Source organism: Doryrhamphus excisus, linkage group LG19, assembly GCF_037039965.1.
Source record: "Doryrhamphus excisus strain RoL-2023G ecotype Guam linkage group LG19, RoL_Dexc_Guam_v1.1, whole genome shotgun sequence".
Classification (NCBI taxonomy): Eukaryota; Metazoa; Chordata; class Actinopteri; order Syngnathiformes; family Syngnathidae; genus Doryrhamphus; species Doryrhamphus excisus.
Window position 1 is genome coordinate 16,139,863 of NC_136375.1, and position 25,259 is coordinate 16,165,121.

The 25,259-nt window shown below is 39.3% G+C and overlaps 1 protein-coding gene across 1 annotated transcript in view; it reads right to left on the reverse strand.

Moving 5' to 3' along the window:
• Positions 1–25,259, reverse strand: part of pitpnc1b (phosphatidylinositol transfer protein cytoplasmic 1b) — a 30,698-nt gene that overhangs the window by 4,150 nt on the left and 1,289 nt on the right. Inside the window, exons 2-8 of the mRNA XM_058056481.2 lie at positions 18,008–18,156; positions 14,393–14,481; positions 12,400–12,407; positions 12,199–12,270; positions 9,996–10,088; positions 4,728–4,883; positions 1,427–1,490 (exon numbers count right to left, since the gene is read on the reverse strand). Coding sequence (XP_057912464.2) covers positions 1,427–1,490; positions 4,728–4,883; positions 9,996–10,088; positions 12,199–12,270; positions 12,400–12,407; positions 14,393–14,481; positions 18,008–18,156 — 631 coding nt within the window. The remainder of the gene's footprint in view (positions 1–1,426; positions 1,491–4,727; positions 4,884–9,995; positions 10,089–12,198; positions 12,271–12,399; positions 12,408–14,392; positions 14,482–18,007; positions 18,157–25,259) is intronic.

Consider the following 25,259-nt stretch of genomic DNA (forward strand, 5'->3'; position numbering starts at 1 on the left):
GTCCCCTTATGGGAGGGGGCAAAGGCCTCAGGTGTGGAGTGAGTTGGGAGGCAGCCGAAAGTGGGGACTATTCCGACTATTGGGAGAAGACACTCCACAGCCTTCCTGCTAAGGTCTATTCAGGCCAGGGGTCTCAAACATGCGGCCCATGGGCCAAATGTGGCCCGCAGCACACTAGTTTGAGGCCCCCGCCTTGATATGAAAGTTTGATATGGATGCTGTATGGTATCATGTACCCAGAAAAAATTATTACGTTTGATTCATGTTCATGTTAATGGTTAAATAACTGTTAATAGTTATCCTCCCTATCCGTGTGGAAGTGGTAAGCTTTTGGCTATTTCAGTTTAAAGGAAATAACTTGAAGGCTACCGTTTAGGTCGCTAGCTCTCTAGTTTGCGACTTAGCATGTGTCTCAAGACCCTGCAGTTGCGCAATATGTTGTAAATAAAAAGAGTATAAATGTGACTATAGTCGTGTTTTGTCATGTCTACAGGGCTCTAATAATGCTTTGTCCATTTTAATCTGAAAAAAATCATTTGTCTACCCGCCAACTATATGTGGTTTCTTAAGTTTTTATTATTTGCCGTTTTATTATTATTATTATTGTATTTATTTATTACTGATTGATTTTCTTTATTCTTGATTTGTTTATTTATTTTTCATCTTATTTTGTTCAGAAAAATAAAAATTAAGATATTTGAGAACAGTGGAATGTTTTATCAGAGCTTTTATTGTAGAAAATCGGAACCAAAGCACTGAAAAAGTTTGTATATTTTATTTATTTTTTTTTGGAAAACCTGATGCGGCCCAGCCTTGCCCAGACCCTAGCTCCAGTTCCCCCCAGGTAAATTGAGTTTTAGAGTCCTGATTCAGGGGTTCTGAAGAGGAGGCTCCACTCGAACAGTGTGGTTTTTGGTCCAGGTCATGGTCAAAGGTCACTGTGGCCCAACTCCAGACTCTCGGTAGCGTAGGTAGGACTTGGACAGGGCATTCCACCATGTTCCTCAAGGAATTCTGTGCGGAATACTCAAGGAAAATGGGGTACCCAACCACCTAATTCAGGCTCTTCATTTCCAGTATGGCAATAAGTTAGACTTGTAGACCTGTCCTTGGTCACTGATTCTGTTCATTACGTTTATGGACAGAATTTCTAGGTACAGAAAGACTATGTCTCTCAACTGGCCTGGGAACGAAGGGAAGTCTAGACTTTGTAATTACGACACAGAAAGCCAAAATTAGGAGATAAAGTCCCAACTATGAAATAGTAAAGCCATAATTATGAGATAAAAAGGCATGTCTCATCATTATGACCATCGGGATGTTGTTTTCGTTCAGTGGTGGAAACGAACCTACCGTGCCATCGGTGTAGTTGCATTGAGGTGGTTAACGGGGTGGTTGCTAAACACACACCATGAAATGGACCTACCGTGCCATTCGTCCAGCCACGCCACCGCTTGCCTGTGACCCACCAGCAGGATGTCCCGGATGTTCTGAAAAGATGACAGACGGCCAATAAACACGCTGCACAGCATTCCCTGAAAGGCTGGGCTTGATGGAAAGTGGGCGGGGCTTTGCTTACATGCTGCTATTAAGCTTTGGCACTGAAAGGAAATGTTGCAACTGTAGAAAATATGGATCCAAGTACTGGACAAATACAACATAGCACACTGAAAACAATCATGGCCGTGTTAATAATCATAATGATTGGACACCGCATGATTTGTTTTCCTGATGACGGAGTCGCCACAGCTGATCTTTTTGATCCGCATACTGATTTTTGGATACATAATTAACTTTATTAGGTTTTATTCACATGGAATCACTTGGCACCATATTTATTTGTCGTTATTTTCTCTTATTTTGTCGACTATATTGGGTAATAGGAGTGACCATAGGGGTGTTACTTCATATATAGAGGGCTCTAATAATGTTAAAAAGTGCATGTAGAAGGTCACAAACAGGTTTTCTATGTTATATATATATTTTTTTCTCCTCTTATTATGTCTACTACATTGGGTATTTGGAGTGTAATGTGACTATAGGGGTGTTATTTCATATCTAGAGGGCTCTGATACTGTATATTGGGTATATAGGATAGTATAATAGTAAAATAGTATAATAGTAAATGTGACTGTACAGACTTTATTTCATGTTAAAAGGTGTATTTAGAAGGTGATAAAGAAGTTTATTATGTCCTATATATGTCTTATTAACTGTACTATATTGGGTAATACTACGGTATTTTGGGTAATAGGATAGTATAATAGTAAATGTGACTGTACAGATGTTATTTCATGTTAAAAGGTGTATTTAGAGGGTGGTTTACTATGCTCTAACTATGAAAATATTGCATTTATAAATAAGGAATGATTAAGCACTGAGCTCCATAAACAAGGAATTACTTTGTTTTGTTTGTTTTTAGTTTTTTTGTCTTTATTTTGTCTATTTTAAAAGTACTTTTTAGCTTTGCTAATATTTGCGAGGTTACTGATTGAACTTACTGCGCCGATAAGAGTAAACGTTGCCCTTATCTCACGCTAACTGTCATTCTCACTTGGAGGAGGTCATGAACGTGGGAATGATTGACGTATCAATGATTGACGGTATCATTATATTTCATGACGTGACGTGCGTACATCTATTGTTAGATGGAGCAAACGGCTGAGTGAAAATCAACCGGCGGTAAATCTTTGACATTTCTGCGTTGTATTATGCTTATCGGGCCTCATAACCTTTCCTGCAGATCTTATCATGAGCCCTCCTTTATGGCAGCACAATGAGCCCAGGCACACTTTCAAGTGCGTGATAAAGTGGAAATGAAAGGCTATCTCTGTCTCTCACACAGCGGCAACACAACCAATGTTGTAATTGCTGCGTTGCAAGAACACAACCTCGATAGTGTTGACAAGATTGACACATTTTGGCCCCAGTTGAGTGAGTGTGCATGGTGTGTGGCATAAAGACGTGTCGTATTAAGTTTCAACAGCACTGAGAGATGATCTTCTGCGTCAGACGTCATGAAAATAGCACGTCTAGCACGTCTATCTGCGTTCCTCCAGCAGGTCAGGCTGCATACGTTCTTGTAGTTGTCTTTGGTCCTGCGTATAAAAACTGTATATGACATCATACCGCTAAATCCGATAACCGATCATTTCAAAAAATGCTCCAGTGAGGCAAGATTACACATACTCTGCATGTGACCAAATCAAGCGCTCCTTTTTTCTCTCCCGTCTGTGACGTTAACGGCTTGCTGCAACTTGTAAATAAACAGAGGAAGTCATTTTGCGTGCTAGTTCTACCAAAATGCTCCACGGCGTTTGAAAAGTGCAAAAAGTTTGCCAGAAACCTCCTTGGCGGCACACCAGCTGATCGGGGGGTGCTGGAGCCTATCCCAGCTGTCTTGGGGCGAGAGGCGGGGTACACCCTGGACTAGTGGCCAGCCAATCACAGGGCACATATAGACAAACAACCATTCACACTCACATTCATACCTATGGACAATTTGGAGTGGCTAATTAACCTAGCATGTTTTTTTTTACTTCTAAGAGCCAGTGGCGTCTTTAGGCCTATTTTAAAAATTTCTTAAGTCCCCCTAAATAATTTTATATTTATTATTGATTTTTGATTTTTTCATTGATTTTTTCAATTTTTTTTTTACAAAATAAAATAATCTCTGACAAATTTCATATAATAGGGCAAAAGCAGGCAAATAAGCAAGCCAATAAGCTGTCTTGGGGTGAGAGGCGGGGTACACCCTGGACTGGTGGCCAGCCAATCACAGGGCACATATAGACAAACAACCATTCACACTCACATTCATACCTATGGACAATTTGGAGTGGCTAATTAACCTAGCATGTTTTTGGAATGTGGGAGGAAACCGGAGGACCCGGAGAAAACTCTGAGAGAACATGAAAACTCCACGCAGAGATGGCCCGAGGGTGGAACTGAACCCTGGTCTCCTAGCTGTGAGCTCTGCGCGCTAACCACTCGCCCATTCTATGTCAATGGATGAATGATACTGAAATATTGATACTTCTGATTCCAGCTCAAAAATCAATACTAAATATGGATACTTTGATACTCGGGTCATTTGAGGTCATGTTCGTCTGTCGAAAGGATGAGACACAAGAGGCGAAAAGAGGTGAGTACGCCATTGCATACTAATTGGGGTCGCTTTTAGAGCAGTTTGAAGCCATATGGGGGCTCGAGGTGGCAGACGTGCATTTGATAAGAGCTGGGCTTATGAATGGGGAAAAACATATAATATATAACATATAACCAAAATAAATAAATGATGAAAAACAGCCTGAATTTAGTCAGTTTTTACTCGGTATCAGCTCAAAAACAAAATAGTTGGCCCGGCTATTGACGTATATTCACGGTGTTTCAGCGTACAATTAGAGGACTTCCATGAAACAGTATGAGGAAATGTTCTTTCTGCATGAGCATCCCCACCTCCCACCAATATTGAATGCGGATTTAGCAGAAATGTCGCCTGTGGTTAGTCACTGTCAACTGGAGAACGGAGCAAACAGCCAGCACTAATTCCGCCGATGAGTCCATTGTAAAGGACAGGTGCAACATGCGTGGATAAAGCTGCGGCACGGTGACCGCGGATGTTCATGGAAATGTTTTCAACTGCTGTTTGCGGCGAGCACATAAATGAACGTGGGCGTTATTCACGGTGACCGTGCCTTGCAGGATGTTTGTGTCTGCGGTCTTACTTTGTGTATGAAGTCCTCCACCTTGGTCTGGAGGCCGTACACCTCGAAGCTGCACTGCACCCTCTTGTAGGAGCACATGATGGGCTGGTGGTCGTCCCTCCAGCCCTCCTCCAAGGGCCCCCGCTCGGTTTTGCTGGACTGCCAGCGAGAGAGGTCCTGCGCACAGCAAACAGACGTCCTGCAGCATCAAACCTGCAGAGTGTGCAGAAAAAGCTGTCCCTCGGCGGCGCGTGGAGAGGAGAAGCAGATTGTTTGCACTACGCAGCCTGTAAAGTGTCAAAAGGGTGATTAAAATGCTCTTGTGATTTGATGCTCTCATTGTGCCGTTTAATGTGCGCACTTGCAACCTTGTTTGTTTCTGCTTGCGTCTTACGGTTCCCTTTCTTGGCCGACACTCGGGTGCACTCTGAAAATAACTCAGGATTTAGCAGAGCTTGTGCTTTTTTTGTACTTTTGTACCCTTTTCTCCTGCCCACATCTGCTGGTTCTCTACCTCCAAAGGGAAAAACTACTCTATGTTTGGATGACATGCGGGTGTCAACTGGACAGAAAGACTTTGACGTCATCGATGACATCGACACAAAAAATACATCGACGCAACACTCAGAATTAGTGGTGGGCAAAACCGCTTCCGATTCCTTCAGTAAAAAGAGCCGTTCATTTCAGTCAATTAGTCGTCATCGATGACATCGACACAAAAAATACGTCGACGCAACACTCAGAATTAGTGGTGGGCAAAGCCGTTCATTTCAGTGAACAGGATCATTACGCTTCATTCAGTAAAAAGAGCCGTTCATTTCAATCAATTGGTCGTTAGCTTGTGTGATTAGCCGGTCAGTCGTGTCGAGTCAGTCCGTTCACTCGTGTTCACGTTCGTTGCGACTCAACAGCTCACCGACTAGTGCTGTGTCGGTCATGAACAAAACAGCCGGCGGACTGAACGGCGGTTCATCCGTTCGCAAAAAATAACTCGTTCTTTTGACCCGTTCGTTCACGAACGCCACACCAGTACTCAGAATGAAAACATGGTGGCGGCCGCGGCAAGAAGTTTCAGTGAGCCCGGCCAGAAGAAAAGAAAAGATGAATACTTCCCGCCAAAAGGTAATGATGCGGTGGTTTGTGATCGATACAAAATTGACATGGCATATCACTAAAGCACGACTGCGATGCACCAGCACCTGTCTAATAATGTTAAAAGGGTATTTAGAAGATGGTAAATATGTCTACAATATCATGTAATAGGTGTGTAAAGGTGACTGTAGGGGTGTTATTTCATGTCTGGAGAGCTCTAATAATGTTAAAAGGGTATTTAGAAGATGGTAAAGATGTCTACTATATTGTGTAATAGGTGTGTAAAGGTGACTGTGGGGGTGTTATTTCATGTCCGGAGAGCTCTAATAATGTTAAAAGGGTATTTAGAAGATGGTAAAGATGTCTACTATATTGTGTAATAGGTGTGTAAAGGTGACTGTAGGGGTGTTATTTCATGTCTGGAGAGCTCTAATAATGTTTAAAGGGTATTTAGAAGATGGTAAAGATGTCTACTATATTGTGTAATAGGTGTGTAAAGGTGACTGTAGGGGTGTTATTTCATGCCCGGAGAGCTCTAATAATGTTAAAAGGGTATTTAGAAGATGGTAAAGATGTCTACTATATTGTGTAATAGGTGTGTAAAGGTGACTGTAGGGGTGTTATTTCATGTCCGGAGAGCTCTAATAATGTTAAAAGGGTATTTAGAAGATGGTAAAGATGTCTACTATATTGTGTAATGGGTGTGTAAAGGTGACTGTAGGGGTGTTATTTCATGTCCGGAGAGCTCTAATAATGTTAAAAGGGTATTTAGAAGATGGTAAAGATGTCTACTATATTGTCTAATATGTGTGTAAAGGTGACTGTAGGGGTGTTATTTCATGTCCGGAGAGCTCTAATAATGTTAAAAGGGTATTTAGAAGATGGTAAAGATGTCTACTATATTGTGTAATGGGTGTGTAAAGGTGACTGTAGGGGTGTTATTTCATGTCCGGAGAGCTCTAATAATGTTAAAAGGGTATTTAGAAGATGGTAAAGATGTCTACTATATTGTGTAATAGGTGTGTAAAGGTGACTGTAGGGGTGTTATTTCATGTCCGGAGAGCTCTAATAATGTTAAAAGGGTATTTAGAAGATGGTAAAGATGTCTACTATATTGTGTAATAGGTGTGTAAAGGTGACTGTAGGGGTGTTATTTCATGTCCGGAGAGCTCTAATAATGTTAAAAGGGTATTTAGAAGATGGTAAAGATGTCTACTATATTGTGTAATAGGTGTGTAAAGGTGACTGTAGGGGTGTTATTTCATGTCCGGAGAGCTTTAATAATGTTTAAAGGGTATTTAGAAGATGGTAAAGATGTCTACAATATCATGTAATAGGTGTGTAAAGGTGACTGTAGGGGTGTTATTTCATGTCTGGAGAGCTCTAATAATGTTAAAAGGGTATTTAGAAGATGGTAAAGATGTCTACTATATTGTGTAATAGGTGTGTAAAGGTGACTGTAGGGGTGTTATTTCATGTCCGGAGAGCTCTAATAATGTTAAAAGGGTATTTAGAAGATGGTAAAGATGTCTACTATATTGTCTAATAGGTGTGTAAAGGTGACTGTAGGGGTGTTATTTCATGTCCGGAGAGCTCTAATAATGTTAAAAGGGTATTTAGAAGATGGTAAAGATGTCTACTATATTGTGTAATAGGTGTGTAAAGGTGACTGTAGGGGTGTTATTTCATGTCTGGAGAGCTCTAATAATGTTAAAAGGGTATTTAGAAGATGGTAAAGATGTCTACTATATTGTCTAATAGGTGTGTAAAGGTGACTGTAGGGGTGTTATTTCATGTCTGGAGAGCTCTAATAATGTTAAAAGGGTATTTAGAAGATGGTAAAGATGTCTACTATATTGTGTAATAGGTGTGTAAAGGTGACTGTGGGGGTGTTATTTCATGTCCGGAGAGCTCTAATAATGTTAAAAAGGGTATTTAGAAGATGGTAAAGATGTCTACTATATTGTGTAATAGGTGTGTAAAGGTGACTGTAGGAGTGTTATTTCACGTCTGGAGAGCTCTAATAATGTTACATTTAAAATATTATATTTCAAAAGTGTTTTCTATGCTACCAAAATATTGCATTTATAAATAAGGGATCCTATTTTGCAGAAGTTCACTGACGATGCTGTGATAAAATATCTTGTCATCCCTCACACTGCTGCTCTTTTCTGGACTCAAATGGATGAGATAAAGACGATGAGATCAAAGTGTGACTTTCCCTGGGGAAGACTGGGATTCATACGACCACGGCATCAGAGGACCAAGCACAAAGCTTTTGTTTCCTTCATCTTTATCTCCATTTTTTTAAATTCTTTTATGGACCTTTCATGCCCGTTGGTCATATTGGCAATTTCATCTTAGCGAGGTAAGAACATGGCTTGTTCATAAAAAAGCTATGTTTATTTAAGATGGTAGCTGTGTTCTTATTGGTCGTCTTTCCTCATGGCACTCCAAAAGCTATTTTTCACAATACACATTGAGACGCCTCATCGCTCCTGCCTCTCCGAAGCCTCCTGCTGGCTTGATGCTGAGACTCTCCTCCCATTTGGGATGGACACTTCATCATTCAGTAACTTTCAGGACACCCCAGTGAAATGGCACAAAAACGGGAGTACTGTCGTCCCTCGCCAATTTGCACCTCACATTTCACAGCTTCACTCTTACCATGCTTTTTGAAAAATATATTATGGAACAAATCATACTTTTTCATGCTTGAATGTGGCCTATTATTAGTCAAAAGTTACACATTTTATGCATAAATGAAGCATTTGCAAGTATCAAAATGGCTTAATGAAGCACAACACAAATATAAGTCATCCAAAAGACGCATTCAAAAACGTTATGTTATGTAATACCGTATACTGGTCACTAGGTGTCGGTAAAAAGACGTATTTTAAAAGGTGATAAAGTTTTCGATGTCTTATATGTTTTATTTTCTCTTATTATCTCTGCTATATTGGGTAATTGGAGGGTAAAGGTGACTGTAGGGGTGTTATTTCATGTCTAGAGAGCTCTAATAACATTAAAATGGTATTTACAAGATGGTAAAGATGTCTACTATATCGTGTAATGGGTGTGTAAAGGTGACTGTAGGGGTGTTATTTCATGTCTAGAGAGCTCTAATAACATTAAAAAGGTATTTAGAAGATGGTAAAGATGTCTACTATATCGTGTAATAGGTGTGTAAAGGTGACTGTAGGGGTGTTATTTCATGTCTAGAGAGCTCTAATAACATTAAAATGGTATTTAGAAGATGGTAAAGATGTCTACTATATCATGTAATAGGTGTGTAAAGGTGACTGTAGGGGTGTTATTTCATGTCTAGAGAGCTCTAATAACATTAAAAGGGTATTTAGAAGATGGTAAAGATGTCTACTATATCGTGTAATAGGTGTGTAAAGGTGACTGTAGGGGTGTTATTTCATGTCTAGAGAGCTCTAATAACATTAAAAGGGTATTTAGAAGATGGTAAAGATGTCTACTATATAATGTAATAGGAGTGTAAAGGTGACTGTAGGGGTGTTATTTCATGTCTAGAGAGCTCTAATAACATTAAAAGAGTATTTAAAAGATGGTAAAGAAGTCTACTATATTGTGTAATAGGTGTGTAAAGGTGACTGTAGGGGTGTTATTTCATGTCCGGAGAGCTCTAATAATGTTAAAAGGGTATTTAGAAGATGGTAAAGATGTCTACTATATCGTGTAATAGGTGTGCAAAGGTGACTGTAGGGGTGTTATTTCATGTCTGGAGAGCTCTAATAATGTTACATTTAAAATGTTATATTTCAAAAGTGTTTTCTATGCTACCAAAATATTGCAGGGATCCTATTTTGCAGAAGTTCACTGACCAGGGTCGGGTCTGGAACCAATTACCCATCATAAAGGAGGGCCTAAAAAGTGAGCTATTCTCAGACAGCGAAAAAAAAAACAAAACTGGTTTTTCGACCACAAATGAGCGACTCCATTGTATTGTTGCTTATGTAGTATCACATTTACAACCTATGTACATAAAACACAATACAGGAAGCGACGAGAAGAGGAGGGGTTACAAAATAAGCTCTGCTTCTTCCTACTCTTTTTCAGACATGATTTGGGCAAGCTGGTGTGAACATGTGAGGTGATGATTTCATTCACCAGCATTACCATCAGTACCATCAGTACGATGGCCGGAGCTGGCCAAAGCACAGCACGCACCTCTGACTCTTTGTAGTGCTTTTCAGGGATGGGGTCACGCAGGATATCCAGGAAAGCCACATTCTCTGCGGGTGTCGGCGTGTCCCCGAATACCTTTCATTGAAACAAATGGAAGGTTGTCAGAAAAACATGCAGGCTCGCTGCTAAACACGAGCAAACACTAACACACGCTAGCAAATAACATCTTTAGCCTCCAGTGAGTACGAAGGCTGTGTACTTTTGGCTGACCTTGTTTTAAATCAGCTCCAACGCCCCGCCGAGTTTGTTCATGTTGCTGCTAAAAACCAACAAACATCAAATAAAACGCCATGGGGGCACACGAGGCTCCGATGGTGCTCCCCTTGCCTGCGTACCTTTTCTGATATTGCATTAGCGGGGCCTCACCTTCTCACACACACTGGATGCAATATCTCACTAAATCACTCACATCAGCGCACCGTATCCCAACCCCGTCCAAAGTGGCGTCTACCGCCGTTGTCTCGGATTGGCCCTCGGCATATTCTAAGATGATCATCGAACAAGAAAACTCAGCAGTAATTTTACAAGAATAAAGTCAAAATATTACAAGAAAAAAGTTGTAAACAGTCATCATTTTAAGACATTAACGTTGTAATATTACAAGGAAAAATAATGTCATTTTTGTAGCAGAAAGTTGAAATTTATGAGAAACAAACAAAACACTGAATAACATTGTAATAGTTGGAAAATTAGGTTGGGGAAAAAAATTCCAATATTATGACAATAAAGTCAAAATATTCAAAATACTAACATAAAAAAGTCTAATTCCAGCAAGAGAAAAGTATTTCAATTTTATTGAAATAACATAATATTATGAAAAAATTCTTTTTAACATAGTCTTGAAATATAAAAAAAAATGTAATGAAAAAAAATTGAATGAAGTTACAGAAAAAGTTAGATTGTATGGAAATGAAGTAATCATAGAACATCTACAAGAAGAAAGTTAAAATATTTGGAAACTTAAACAGCAAACTGCTTTAGTTCAACAAGTCAAAATATTAGAAAAAAAACATTTCAGCAAGAAAAAAGTGTTATGAGAATAAAGTTGTAATATTATATAAAAAAAATAATGAAGTTTTATTAGCAAAGTGTTCAAATAGTAAAATAAAATATGCTGTTTTATTATTATTGTTTTTTACAAATAAGAAACAAATTAAAATAAAGTATTTTTTTAATTTTTGCACTTTTGCTGTGTTGTGTTGTCATTTAATCCCTGTAATGTGTCACAGGCTGATAATTGCATGACGCAAGAAACACAGGTGTGTTATGACCTTATGAGGCATTCCAGCATGCATATTTTTTTTTTTGTTTTTGTTTATGAGCCAGGACCAACAACAAATGCCAGAAACATTCCTGTGGCGGGGCAATTTGACTGAGAACTTTGTTTCTTTCTTTCGGCTTTTTCCCTGTGGATGGTGGTCGCTTGTGTTCCGTGATCATTGGCGAGCAGCTTGAGCAGCTTGTACACTCACTTTTATTTGCAAATGTCGATCCAAAATCGGAGGAGAAACGAGCATCGAAAACCTGTTTAACACTTTATAAATACACTTTTTAACATGATTAGAGCCCTATAGACATGACATAACACCCCTATAGTCACATTTACTGAACATAGCATACATAACAAGAGAAAATAAGACTCTATGTGTGTTGCTGTGAACGTGTTCTGGTGCTAGTAGACCTGAGTGGGGGTGGGACATGAAGTGACCTTGGTGGTTCAGAATTGAGTTTTGGCTTGGCAGCATGGGTTACGGCAGCAACAGTAGCCCGTATTAGAGATCATTGTGCCTGTTGTTAGATCCTTCAATGTGAGCTGCAATAAAAAGCCAGTTTTGCTACATATTCTGGTGCTTGTGTGTCAGAGCTAATATTACAGTAACATTACTGACACCCAGTGACCAGTTTACATATCATCACAACCTCCTTCAATGTGTCTTCGGAATGCCTTGCATTTGTATTTTGCTTCATTTAGACATTTTTATGCTTGAAAACGTTTAATGTAAGCAAAAATGCACATTTTCTTCACGACTAATAGGGCATATTCAAGCATGAAACAGCATGATTTATTCATATTTCTGAAAAAAATGAAAGAGTGAAGCTCTGCTCACAGGGTCCTCCAAATAACCCCCACCTACCGTACACCTGACGGTGAACACCGTACCCAAATATTTACTGCTCTACTCACTTTGTCATTGCTGCCGTTGTTGTTCTCGAAACGTGTCTCGATACGGATGCTGAACTTGGGAAGAAAGGACGCCTGCAGGGTGGAAGCAAATGAAAAAGAGAAGAAGAGGAAGCGTGTACAGATTAGATCCACTGACGTGAGCTTGATGGGATTGAGCTCTGTTGGAGTCTTGGAGGAACAAGGACGTAGAAGATGACTTACTGAGTACTCTGCAGCAGTGGGGGTGATCAAGATGGGGGGCAGAAAAACAAACTGCGTTAGGTACTCTCGCATTACTCTCATGCATACATGTAATGTAATGTGGTATATATCCTTGCATTTTATGTAAATACAAATAAATGAATATTTGATATGGTACTTGCAAGAACATATGTGCAAAGTAAACATGCTGTATAATAAATGGGCTGTCAAAACTATCCCGCTCACGTCAGTAGCTCATTTATTTCAGTAATAATTATGCTAACACGTTTAGCATTGTTGATGAACGCTATCATGTTACGCCACGTCTCTGTTATGACGACAGACAGAGTTGCAACTGCGTCCCCACACAGTCCCACAGAGTCTAATAACTTTGTTTTCTGTTCTAACTACTTAAACACATCAACAGCAGCGCAAATCCAACACTTATATGTTTATCAAACTCACAAACACGTCTCTAGCCCTCCTCGGAACTACACTTCCTCATTGTCACGAGACCACCGCGAGATGCATTCACTGACACTCCGGAAACCGCAAAAGTGCCAACGTATGTGTAGTCTAAATGAACTGAAATATAGAGCAAAACAGTAAGTGGATAATTCACGATTCAGCTTCTTCGCGATGCGATAACCATAGTTAAAGTGACACTTTCAACAGTGCAATCAATGTTTGTTTATATTCCTGTCTGCAAAACATACTGCTAATATGACTGCAAACAAAGGTACACGAATGTACAGTTCGTTTTTATACACCAGACCAAACCAGAGTTGCGTTCACCGGCACTCCGAAAATTAAAACGTTTTCAATATGAGTTTAGGTGTAGTCTAAATAAACAGAAATACAAAAAAAGAAAAACAGTCAATGAATAATTTTTATCACTGACTTTGTAGCCTTGAAGTACTATTTGAAGCATTTAAGTAAGTACATCTCAAAACATGGTAATTCAACTTTAATTACACAATGTCTTTGACCGCACCTTTTCATGGCCCATACTAAGCCTTGACTGAGATTTGCATTGGCAAATGTATTTTCAGACACATGAGCTATCTTTTAGCTTGTTTTCAATTTCCTTATATATAATTTTAGTCGGGCTGCACGGTGGTCGAGCGGTTAGCGCGCAGGAGACCCGAGTTCGATTCCACCCTCGGGCATCTCTGTGCGGAGTTTGCATGTTCTCCCCGTGCATGCGTGGGTTTTCTCCGGGTACTCCGGTTTCCTCCCACATTCCAAAAACATGCTAGGTTAATTAGCGACTCCAAATTGTTCATAGGTATGAATGTGAGTGTGAATGGTTGTTTGTCTTACATGGCGTTACCTTAACATAACACAGTATGAAGTCAACATCATCGAGTGGAAATAAGTTCTCCTGCCATTTAATGTGGAAGTGGTACATTTCTGTCTTCTTTGGTTCACAATAAATGGACGCAAGGCTAACTGGTTAGCTCACTAGCTTGCTAGCTTGTGGCCGTCTCGAGTCCCTGCAGCACAACGTTAAATAACTGGAGTATTTTATTTGATTATAACTACTATTTTGGGAAATAATAGTGTAAAGTGGATTGTAGGGGTGTTATTTTATTTCAAAGGGCTCTAATGTTAAAAAAGTGTATTTAGAAGGTCATGAACAGGTTCTCGGTTGCATGGTGGTTGAGTGGTTAGCGCACAGGCCTCACAGCCAGGAGAGCCATCTCTATGTGGAGTTTGCATGTTCTCCCCGTGCACGCGTGGGTTTTCTCCGGGTACTCCGGTTTCTTCCCACATGTTTTGTTTTGGAATTTTGTGGAATTTTAATTTTTTTTTTCCATAGTTATAAATGTGAGTGTGAATGGTTGTTTGTCTATATGTGCCCTGTGATTAGCTGGCCACCAGTCCAGGGTGTACCCCGCCTCTCCCCAAGACAGCTGGGATAGGCTCCAGCACAGGATAAGCGGTAGAAAATGAATGAATAATTTTAGTTTTTATGTATTTGTAATACAATTTAATGAATGCATGAATGCACCTGTGATGGTGTACGGGTAGAAATTCCAGGCCTTTTCTGTCAAGTAGAAGAAGCGCGGAGCAAAGGTCTTGGCCCATGCTGGAAGTTTGCTGCAAGGAGAAAAAAGGGCGGAAAAAGGGGAGTGGAGAGAAAAAGAGATAGAAAGAAAAAAAAATCATTTTCAGTGGTTGTTCCATTTATAGCCAAATTACCTGTAGGCGACTTTGCTCAGCGCAGTATTCGTTGGTATGACTCATGGGTAATTACACCTGAGCAGACTTACAGTATTGCTAACCACCAGCGCTGGAGCTCACATGGGAAGAGAGTCATGTAGGTGGCACTCCAGCACGCCTGCACTCCAGATATGCTAGCGTGGGTGTGATTACCATGAATGTGTGCTATGTGGAAAAATAATCCCGATACTCGCCATCAAGATGCATCCGCACTTGGGCGTCTGGACAGGGTCCCCACTTGGCCCTCGCTAGGGTGGTCCTGCTTTGCTTACCAATTTATGGGAATAGGAAGTAAGATGTCTTGATTTTTTAATGACTTGTGTTTTGCGACAAAATGTACTGCATAACATAAATGTATTGCATATATCTGCTTAATTATGTCTTATTTTATCTTATTATGTCTACTTTATTGGGTAAAAAGAGTGTAAAGGTGTCTATAGGGGGGTTATTTAGTGTGTAGAGGGCTCTAATTATGATTAAAAAAAGAGGAGGTAAACAGGATTGATATGTCTTATACCGTATGTCTTATTTTCTCTTATTATATCTACTATGTTGGGTAATAGGAGTGCAAATGTGACTATAGGGGTGTTATTTCATGTGTAGGGGGCTCTAATAAGGATAAAAAGTGGATTTATAGAAGAAGGTAAACAGGTTTTCCATGTCTTATATGTCTTATTTTCTATCATTATGTCTAACATATTATTAACTTATGTACTAACATATTAACTTCTGTCTAACATAAATGTATTGCATATATCTGCTGAATTATGTCTTATTTTCTCTTATTATATCTACTATGTTGGGTAATAGGAGTGTAAATGTGACTATAGGGGTGTTATTTCATGTGTAGGGGGCTCTAATAAGGATAAAAAGTGGTTTTATAGAAGGCGGTAAACAGGTTTCCTATGTCTTATATGTCTAATTTTCTCTTACTGTGTCCACTATACTGGGTAATAGGGGTGTAAAGATGGCTATAGGGGTGTTATGTCATGTCCAGAGGGCTCTAATCATGTTAAAAAGTGTATTTTTGAAGGTGGCAAGCATGTTTTCTGTTTCTTATGTCTTATTTTCCCTTATTGTGTCTACTATAATGGGTAATATGAGTGTAAATGTGACTATAGGGGTGTTATTTCATGTCTGCAGGGCTCTAATCATGTTAAAACGTATATTTAGAAGGTGGTAAACAGGTTTTACTCTGACATACTCTGACAAACAATATTCCATTTATAAATAAGGACAAGCAGAAAGTTTGCCCATTTTTTTAGCTTTGATTTTGAGTCTTCGACCCTCGGCTTTAGTGGAATGTTTCGGGAGGCGGTCATGTTGCATGATCCAAGTGCGCTTCGGCTTCAGTTTTTGAACAGATGCTCTCATGTTTTCTTCAGAGCACCCTGACACAATGAAGAATTGATGGAGGATTCTACGGTGGTGCGCTGAACGGTGCCTTGCTGCAGCCAAGACTTGACCACCTCGTGCTTGACACTTTCTGCTGCCAAACATTGCCATTAATCATAGAAAATAAAACACATAAGATACAGAAGACCTGTTTTCCACCTTCTATATACACACTTTAATATTATAGAGCCCTCTGGACATGAAATAACACCCCTATAGTCACCTTTACACTCCTGTTACGCAATATAGTAGAAATAGTCAACTAAAATAAACATACAAGCAATAGAAAACCTGTTTACCACCTTTTAAATATGCTTTTTAAAACATGATTAGAGCCCTCAAGACATTGAATAACACCCCTACAGTCACCTTTACACTCCTACAACCCAATACAGTAGAGATAGAGAGAGAAAATAAACATACAAGCCATAGAAAACCTGTTTACTACTTTCTAAATACGCTTTTTAACATTACTAGAGAGCTCTGGACAGAGAATAACACCCCTACAGTCACCTTTACATGCCTGTTACACAATATAGTAGACATTATAGAGAAAACGAGACATAGTAGACATAGAAAACCACCTGTTTACCACCTTCTAGATCATTATTAGCACACTGTCCCACTCTGGGTCCCCGTTAGGCGTTCAGTGGAAATTTGTGTGTGCAACTTGTGGCATGTGCTGACCGATGATGCGTTTGTAGTCTCACGAGGACCCAAAGTCCCACAAGCGCAGAAAGATTAGTGAGAAGATTGCTTGACTTCTTGAAGAGTTTATATTGGGATTAGTCGGCGGGTGGAACGGAGGGATTAGAAAAAGAGTTGAGGTTAGTGAGGTTAATGAGTTAGGTGAGATTAGGAGTGGGGAGTTTAATTTCAAGTTCATTATTATATTTATTAATGCATGTTTCAAAAGTTTTGTTGAATTTCTTTATTATTTTACAGCTTTTCACAGTACTTAGTATACTAAACTTCAAACAATTGTAGGAAAAATGAATTTTTGCATTGTTTTAAAGCATGAAAAAAAAAGAAAAAAAACATGAAAAGTTACATGGTGCCTTCAAGGACCATCCGATAGAGTGGGACAAGTCGCCACTCACATTAAACTGGGGGATTTCTCAGCCTGCTAGCCTCTAGCCCAGGGGTGGGCAAACTTTTTGACTCGCGGGCCGCATTGATATGACAAAATTTACGGGGGGGGGGGCAGACTATATATTTTACACGTAACAGTCCACCTGGTATTATTGTATCTGTAAAATTGTCATGCAATCTGCTATTATTATTTATTATTTTAGATTTATATTTAAATATTTTAAAAATAATAAAATATTATAATAATTACAATAAAATTAAAATAATAATTATTATATTATTATTATGCAAAATATGCAAATATAACAATAATATTATATATAATTAATATAATAATTAACATAAATATAATAATTATAATAATCATAATAGTTCTAATAATAATTATAATAATATAATAATAATTATAATAATATAATAATAATTATAATAATCTAATAATCTAATAATAATCTAATAATAACAATAATAATAATTATTATTATTATTATGTGCTTGTGTCCCTTTTTTCAGGAGCACTTTGTAAACAACAGACCATGTCAAAAAAGGAAATTGATAAAACCATCGAAAGGTTGGCTCAGGCCATGATGCCAGGTTGTATGTTGAGTTTAAATGAAATACTTTTTTACTAAGATTGGGCGGGCCGTATTCAAACACTTGGCGGGCCGGATGTGGCCCCCGGGCCGTAGTTTGCCCACCCCTGCTCTAGCCTCACTATGAAAAGTGGAGTTCTACTGCACAATATCGGCGAAACTGGCCCTGTACTTCACTGGTATTTGCAGTATTTGCAGTATTTGCAGTATGGTCCTACCTGGAGTAGTAGTAGTCATGTATCCTGATACCATAAAAGTACTCGGGCCCCATGTCAGCCTGGGAGGTGTGACATGGATGCGCATGGCAAGGTGATTCTCCTTACCTGCTGAGGAAGATTCGCTTCTCCGTCATCTGTCCCGGTCCGTGTTGGGGGTGAACGTCCGACTCGTTCTTCACCACCACCACCCCTTCTCCCCCGCCGCTCTGCTCGCAGCTGTGCTTGCTGATCATGTACAGCTGCCCGATCCGGTACTGCAGCCACAGGAAGATACCCTAGTTCACACCTCACCGGAATACACACAATAAAAGTACACCGCTTTGCAATACCCACGTCACACAAAAAGTGCTGTGGTACAGCATGGTATGGTATGCTATGCTATGCTACAGTATGGTATGGTATAGTATAGTACAATATGGTATAGTGCAATATAGTATGGCACAGTACAGTATGGTATAGTAAGATGTAGTATGGTATGGCATAGTACAGTATGTATTGTACGGTATGGTACAGTATACTACAATATGGTATGCTATGCTATGGTATGGTACAGTATATAATATCTAATATATAATATCATAATAAGACAAAATAAGGAAAATAAGACATATAAAATGTGTTTATGACCGCGTAAATACAGTTTTCAAAATGATTACAGACATCTAGAAATGGTATAACACCCCTATAGTCACCTTTATGCTCCTATTACCCAATATAGTAGATATGATACAAGAAAATAAGACATATAAGACATTTATAACCGAGTAAATAGTGTTTAACATTAATAGAGATAATAATAAGAGAAAATAAGACATATTAGAGCATAGAAGACCTGTACACCACTTTCCAAATACACTTTAAACATTATCAGAGCCCTTTCTACATGAAATAACACCCCTATAGTCACCTTTACACTCCTATTACCCAATATAGTAAACATAATAAGAGAAAATAAGACATATTAGAGCATAGAAGACCTGTACACCACTTTCCAAATACACTTTAAACATTATCAGAGCCCTCTCTACATGAAATAACACCCCTATAGTCACCTGTACACTCCTATTACCCAATATAGTAAACATAATAAGAGAAAATAAGACATATTAGAGCATAGAAGACCTGTACACCACTTTCTAAATACACTTTAAACATTATTAGAGCCCCCTTGACATGCAATAACACCCCTATAGTCACCTTTAGTCCCCAGTAACGAATATAGTAGATATGATAAGAGAAAATAAGACATATAAGACATGGAAAATGTGTTTTTGACCGAGTAAATAATGTTTAACATTATTGGAGCCCTCTAGATATGAAATAACACCCCTATAGTCACCTTTACACTCACTCCTTTTGCCCATACAGTAAACATAATAAGACAAAATAAGCCATATAAGACATAAAAAATATTTATGACCTTGTAAATACAGTTTTTCACGTTATTCCAGCTCCCTAGATATGAAATAACACCCCTATACTCACCTTTACACTCACTCCTTTTGCCCCATACAGTAGACATAATAAGACAAAATAAGCCATATAAGACACAGAAAATGTTTTTATGACCTTGTAAATACAGTTTTTAACCTTATTAGAGTGCCCTAGATTTGAAATAACACCCCTATAGTCACCTTTACACTTTTATTACCCAATATGGTAGACGTAATAAGAGAAAATAAGACATAAACTGTAAGTCTTAGAGTGCAGAACAATGCAATCAGTAGATTGCAATATATTGTCTTAGATGTTTCATACAGGATGGTCACGGGAGCACAGAGGATGGAACCAGCAACCCTCAGTTCTACCACCCCAGCCACGCTGCCCCACATTGATGGAAAATGGAGGGACTCGACTCCCGACATGTTGATCTCTAAGGTGTTTTATGGAGTCGAGGTCAGGACGCTGAACTCCAAGGGCCTTCCCATTGAATTAGAAGAACGGAGCATGAAGGCACCTCATTAAGAAGAGTGTCCAAAGATTTTTGCATGATGAAATAAGGTTCTACCTTCCCCTGGTGACCCCATGAAGTATTTGATTGCAAAAGTCTTTGTAGGTTCGTCATAAAAATATCTTGCTAAATTTAAACCATGCCTTGTTTTGCATACTAAGACGTCGTATTGTCGTGACTGATTGCTTTGTTCATCACCTACATGTCCGTCCAGGAAAACAAACACCACACAACACAGACTTGAAGGTTCACATTTCATCTTTCACGGCACTGCAAATTTGCTCTTTTTTGCCACTAAATTATTTTCTTTTTATTATTATTATTTTTTAAGAGAAAATAAGACATATAAACATGTGTTTATGACCCAGTAAATAGTGTTTAACATTGTTAGAGCCCTCTAGATATGAAATAACACCCCTATAGTCACCTTTACACTCCTATTACTCAATATAGTAAACATAATAAAAGAAAATAAGACATATAAGAGCATAGAAGACTTGTACACCACTTTCTAAATACACTTTAAACATTATTAGAGCCCTCTCGACATGTAATAACACCCCTATAGTCACCTTTAGACCCTAGTACCAAACATAGTAGGCAGAATAAGACAAAATAAGGCCTATAAGACATATAAAATGTGTTTATGACCGAGTAAATACAGTTTTCAACATGATTAGAGCCCTCTAGAAATGGTATAACACCCCTATAGTCACCTTTACACTCCTATTACCCAATATAGTAGATATGATAAGAGAAAATAAGACATATAAGACATGGAAAATGTGTTTATGACCGAGTAAATAGTGTTTAACATTATTAGAGCCCTCTAGATATGAAATAACACCCCTATAGTCACCTTTACACTCCTATTACCCAATATAGTTGATATAATACGAGAAAATAAGACATATAAGACATGGAAAATGTGTTTATGACCGAGTAAATGGTGTTTAACATTATTAGAGCCCTCTAGATATGAAATAACACCCCTATAGTCACCTTTACACTCCTATTACCCAATATAGTAGATATGATAAGAGAAAATAAGACATATAAGACATGGAAAATGTGTTTATGACCGAGTAAATAGTGTTTAACATGATTAGAGCCCTCTAGATATGAAATAACACCCCTATAGTCACCTTTACACTCCCATTACCCAATATAGTAGATATGATAAGAGAAAATAAGACATATAAGACATGGAAAATGTGTTTATGACCGAGTAAATAGTGTTTAACATGATTAGAGCCCTCTAGATATGAAATAACACCCCTATAGTCACCTTTACACTCCCATTACCCAATATAGTAGATATGATAAGAGAAAATAAGACATATAAGACATGGAAAATGTGTTTATGACCCAGTAAATAGTGTTTAACATGATTAGAGCCCTCTAGATATGAAATAACACCCCTATAGTCACCTTTACACTCCTATTACCCAATAGAGTTGATATAATACGAGAAAATAAGACATATAAGACATGGAAAATGTGTTTATGACCGAGTAAATAGTGTTTAACATTATTAGAGCCCTCTAGATATGAAATAACACCCCTATAGTCACCTTTACACTCCCATTACCCAATATAGTTGATATAATACGAGAAAATAAGACATATAAGACATGGAAAATGTGTTTATGACCGAGTAAATAGTGTTTAACATTATTAGAGCCCTCTAGATATGAAATAACACCCCTATAGTCACCTTTACATTCCCATTACCCAATATAGTTGATATAATACAAGAAAATAAGACATATAAGACATGGAAAATGTGTTTATGACCCAGTAAATAGTGTTTAACATGATTAGAGCCCTCTAGATATGAAATAACACCCCTATAGTCACCTTTACACTTCTATTACCCAATATAGTAGATATGATAAGAGAAAATAAGACATATAAGACATGGAAAATGTGTTTATGACCCAGTATTTAGTGTTTAACATTATTAAAGCCCTCTAGATATGAAATAACACCCCTATAGTCACCTTTACACTCCTATTACCCAATATAGTAGATATGATAAGAGAAAATAAGACATATAAGACATGGAAAATGTGTTTATGACCCAGTAAATAGTGTTTAACATGATTAGAGCCCTCTAGATATGAAATAACACCCCTATAGTCACCTTTACACTTCTATTACCCAATATAGTCAACATAATAAGAGAAAATAAGACATATTAGAGCATAGAAGACTTGTACACCACTTTGTAAATCCACTAAGTGTCTAAGTAGGTTGCTTCATACCTGAGCGTCAAGACTCTCGTACACCCTTGTGTCCCAAGATGCTCCCGGAAAGCAGCCTCACTAGTTCTCAGGCGACGGTGCCGGCCAAAGAGGAAGTCATAAAGCTGCCGTGTGCATTCCGATCAAGTCATGTACAGCAGGTACGCCACCTTCATCTGACTCGCAAGGCAAACACCATCCGAGCAAGGCATCCCTAAAGGGGACCTGCTAAGCTACGTTTTCGGCCCTTTGTGTTGAGTTGTGGACGACTCCTATAGAGCAGCTGCGCACAATAACCAGCACACAAGGTTGTCCTTTCACATACATGCCAAAATGCACGTCTGTCCTTTCACGTACATGCATAAATGCACGTCTGTCCTTTCACGTACATGCTTAAATGCATGTCTGTCCTTTCACGTACACGCATAAATGCACGTCTGTCCTTTCACGTATATGCATAAATGCACGTCTGTCCTTTCACGTATATGCATAAATGCACGTCTGTCCTTTCACGTACACGCTTAAATGCACGTCTGTCCTTTCACATATATGCATAAATGCACGTCTGTCCTTTCACTTATATGCGAAAATGCACGTCTGTCCTTTCACTTACACGCATAAATGCACGTCTGTCCTTTCACATATATGCATAAATGCATGTCTGTCCTTTCACGTACATGCATAAATGCACGTCTGTCCTTTCATGTACACACAAAAATTCACGTCTGTCCTTTCACGCACATGGATACTGTAAATGCACATCTGTCCTTTCACGTACACACATAAATCCACGCCTGGCCTTTCATGTACACACAAAAATTCACGTTTGTCCTTTCACGTACACACATAAATGCACGTCTGTCCTTTCACTTACAAGCATGAATGCATGTCTGTCCTTTCACGTACATGCATAAATGCATGTCTGTCCTTTCACGTACACACATAAATGCACGTCTGTCCTTTCACGTACACACATAAATGCACGTCTGTCCTTTCATGTACACACAAAAATTCACGTTTGTCCTTTCATGTACACACATAAATGCACGTCTGTCCTTTCACGCACATGGATACTGTAAATGCACATCTGTCCTTTCACGTACACACATAAATCCACGTCTGTCCTTTCTTGTACACACAAAAATTCACGTTTGTCCTTTCACGTACACACATAAATGCACGTCTGTCCTTTCACGTACACACATAAATGCACGTCTGTCCTTTCACGTACACACATAAATGCACGTTTGTCCTTTCACATACACACATAAATGCACGTTTGTCCTTTCACATACACATTTAAATGCACGTCTGTCCTTTCACGTGTAAGGGTAAAAGCATGTGTGGCCTTCACATACATGCGTAACTGCACGTCCGTCCTTTCACGTAACACGTAAACGACATTCCTTTGTAAAGACTACACTTCCTCATCCTTGTGGTTATTCTGTCACTATGTGGGTTTCTTGTAGAATCCTGCAGGCCACCTTTTGTTTGATCCTTGGTTGTCGCTGAGCGGAAACCAGTCCAACCGGTTTGGGTGCTGGCGCTGCAAGGACGAAACCGACGGAGGAGAGGAAGGTCTGTCATCACAACCCTGGTGTCATGTCGCCCTCCGCATCTTGCTTGCACTAAGTGCACTAAGCTGTTCATCCATCCGTCTGTCCGTCCCTCTGTCCATCCATCCCTCCATCCGTCCATCCATCCATCTATGCATCTATCCATCCATCTATCATCCATCCATCTATGCATCCATTCAACCATCCGTCCATCCATCCATCTATGCATCCATCCATCCATCTATCCATTCATCTATGCATCCATCCATCCATCCATCTATCCATTCATCTATGCATCCATCCATCCATCCATCCATCCATCCATCCATCCATCCATCCATCTATGCATATGCATCCATCCCTCCATCCGTCCATCCATCCATCTATGCATCCATCCATCCATCTATGCATCCATCCATCCATCCATCCATCCATCTATGCATCCATTCAACCATCCGTCCATCCATCCATCTATGCATCCATCCCTCCATCCATCTATGCATCTATCCATCCATCTATGCATCCATCCCTCCATCCATCTATGCATCTATCCATCCATCTATGCATCCATCCCTCCATCCATCTATGCATCCATCCCTCCATCCATCTATGCATCTATCCATCCATCTATGCATCCATTCAACCATCCGTCCATCCATCCATCTATGCATCCATCCCTCCATCCATCTATGCATCTATCCATCCATCTATGCATCCATCCATCCATCCATCTATGCATCCATTCAACCATCCGTCCATCCATCCATCTATGCATCCATCCATCCATCTATGCATCCATCCATCCATCTATGCATCCATTCATCCATCTGTCAATCCATCCATCAATCCATCCATCCATCCATCCATCCATCCATCCATCCATCCATCCATCCATCCATCTATGCATATGCATCCATCCCTCCATCCGTCCATCCATCCATCTATGCATCCATCCATCCATCTATGCATCCATCCATCCATCCATCCATCCATCTATGCATCCATTCAACCATCCGTCCATCCATCCATCTATGCATCCATCCCTCCATCCATCTATGCATCTATCCATCCATCTATGCATCCATCCCTCCATCCATCTATGCATCCATCCCTCCATCCATCTATGCATCTATCCATCCATCTATGCATCCATTCAACCATCCGTCCATCCATCCATCTATGCATCCATCCCTCCATCCATCTATGCATCTATCCATCCATCTATGCATCCATCCATCCATCCATCTATGCATCCATTCAACCATCCGTCCATCCATCCATCTATGCATCCATCCATCCATCTATGCATCCATCCATCCATCTATGCATCCATTCATCCATCTGTCAATCCATCCATCAATCCATCCATCCATCCATCTATGCATCCATTCATCCATCCATCCATCCATCCATCCGTTCATCCATCCATCCATCCATCTATCTATGCATCCATCCAACTATCTATGCATCCATCCATCCATGGCATCCATCCATCTATCTATGCATCCATCCATCCATCCATCTATGCATCCATTCAACCATCCGTCCATCCATCCATCTATGCATCCATCCATCCATCCATCTATGCATCCATTCATCCATCT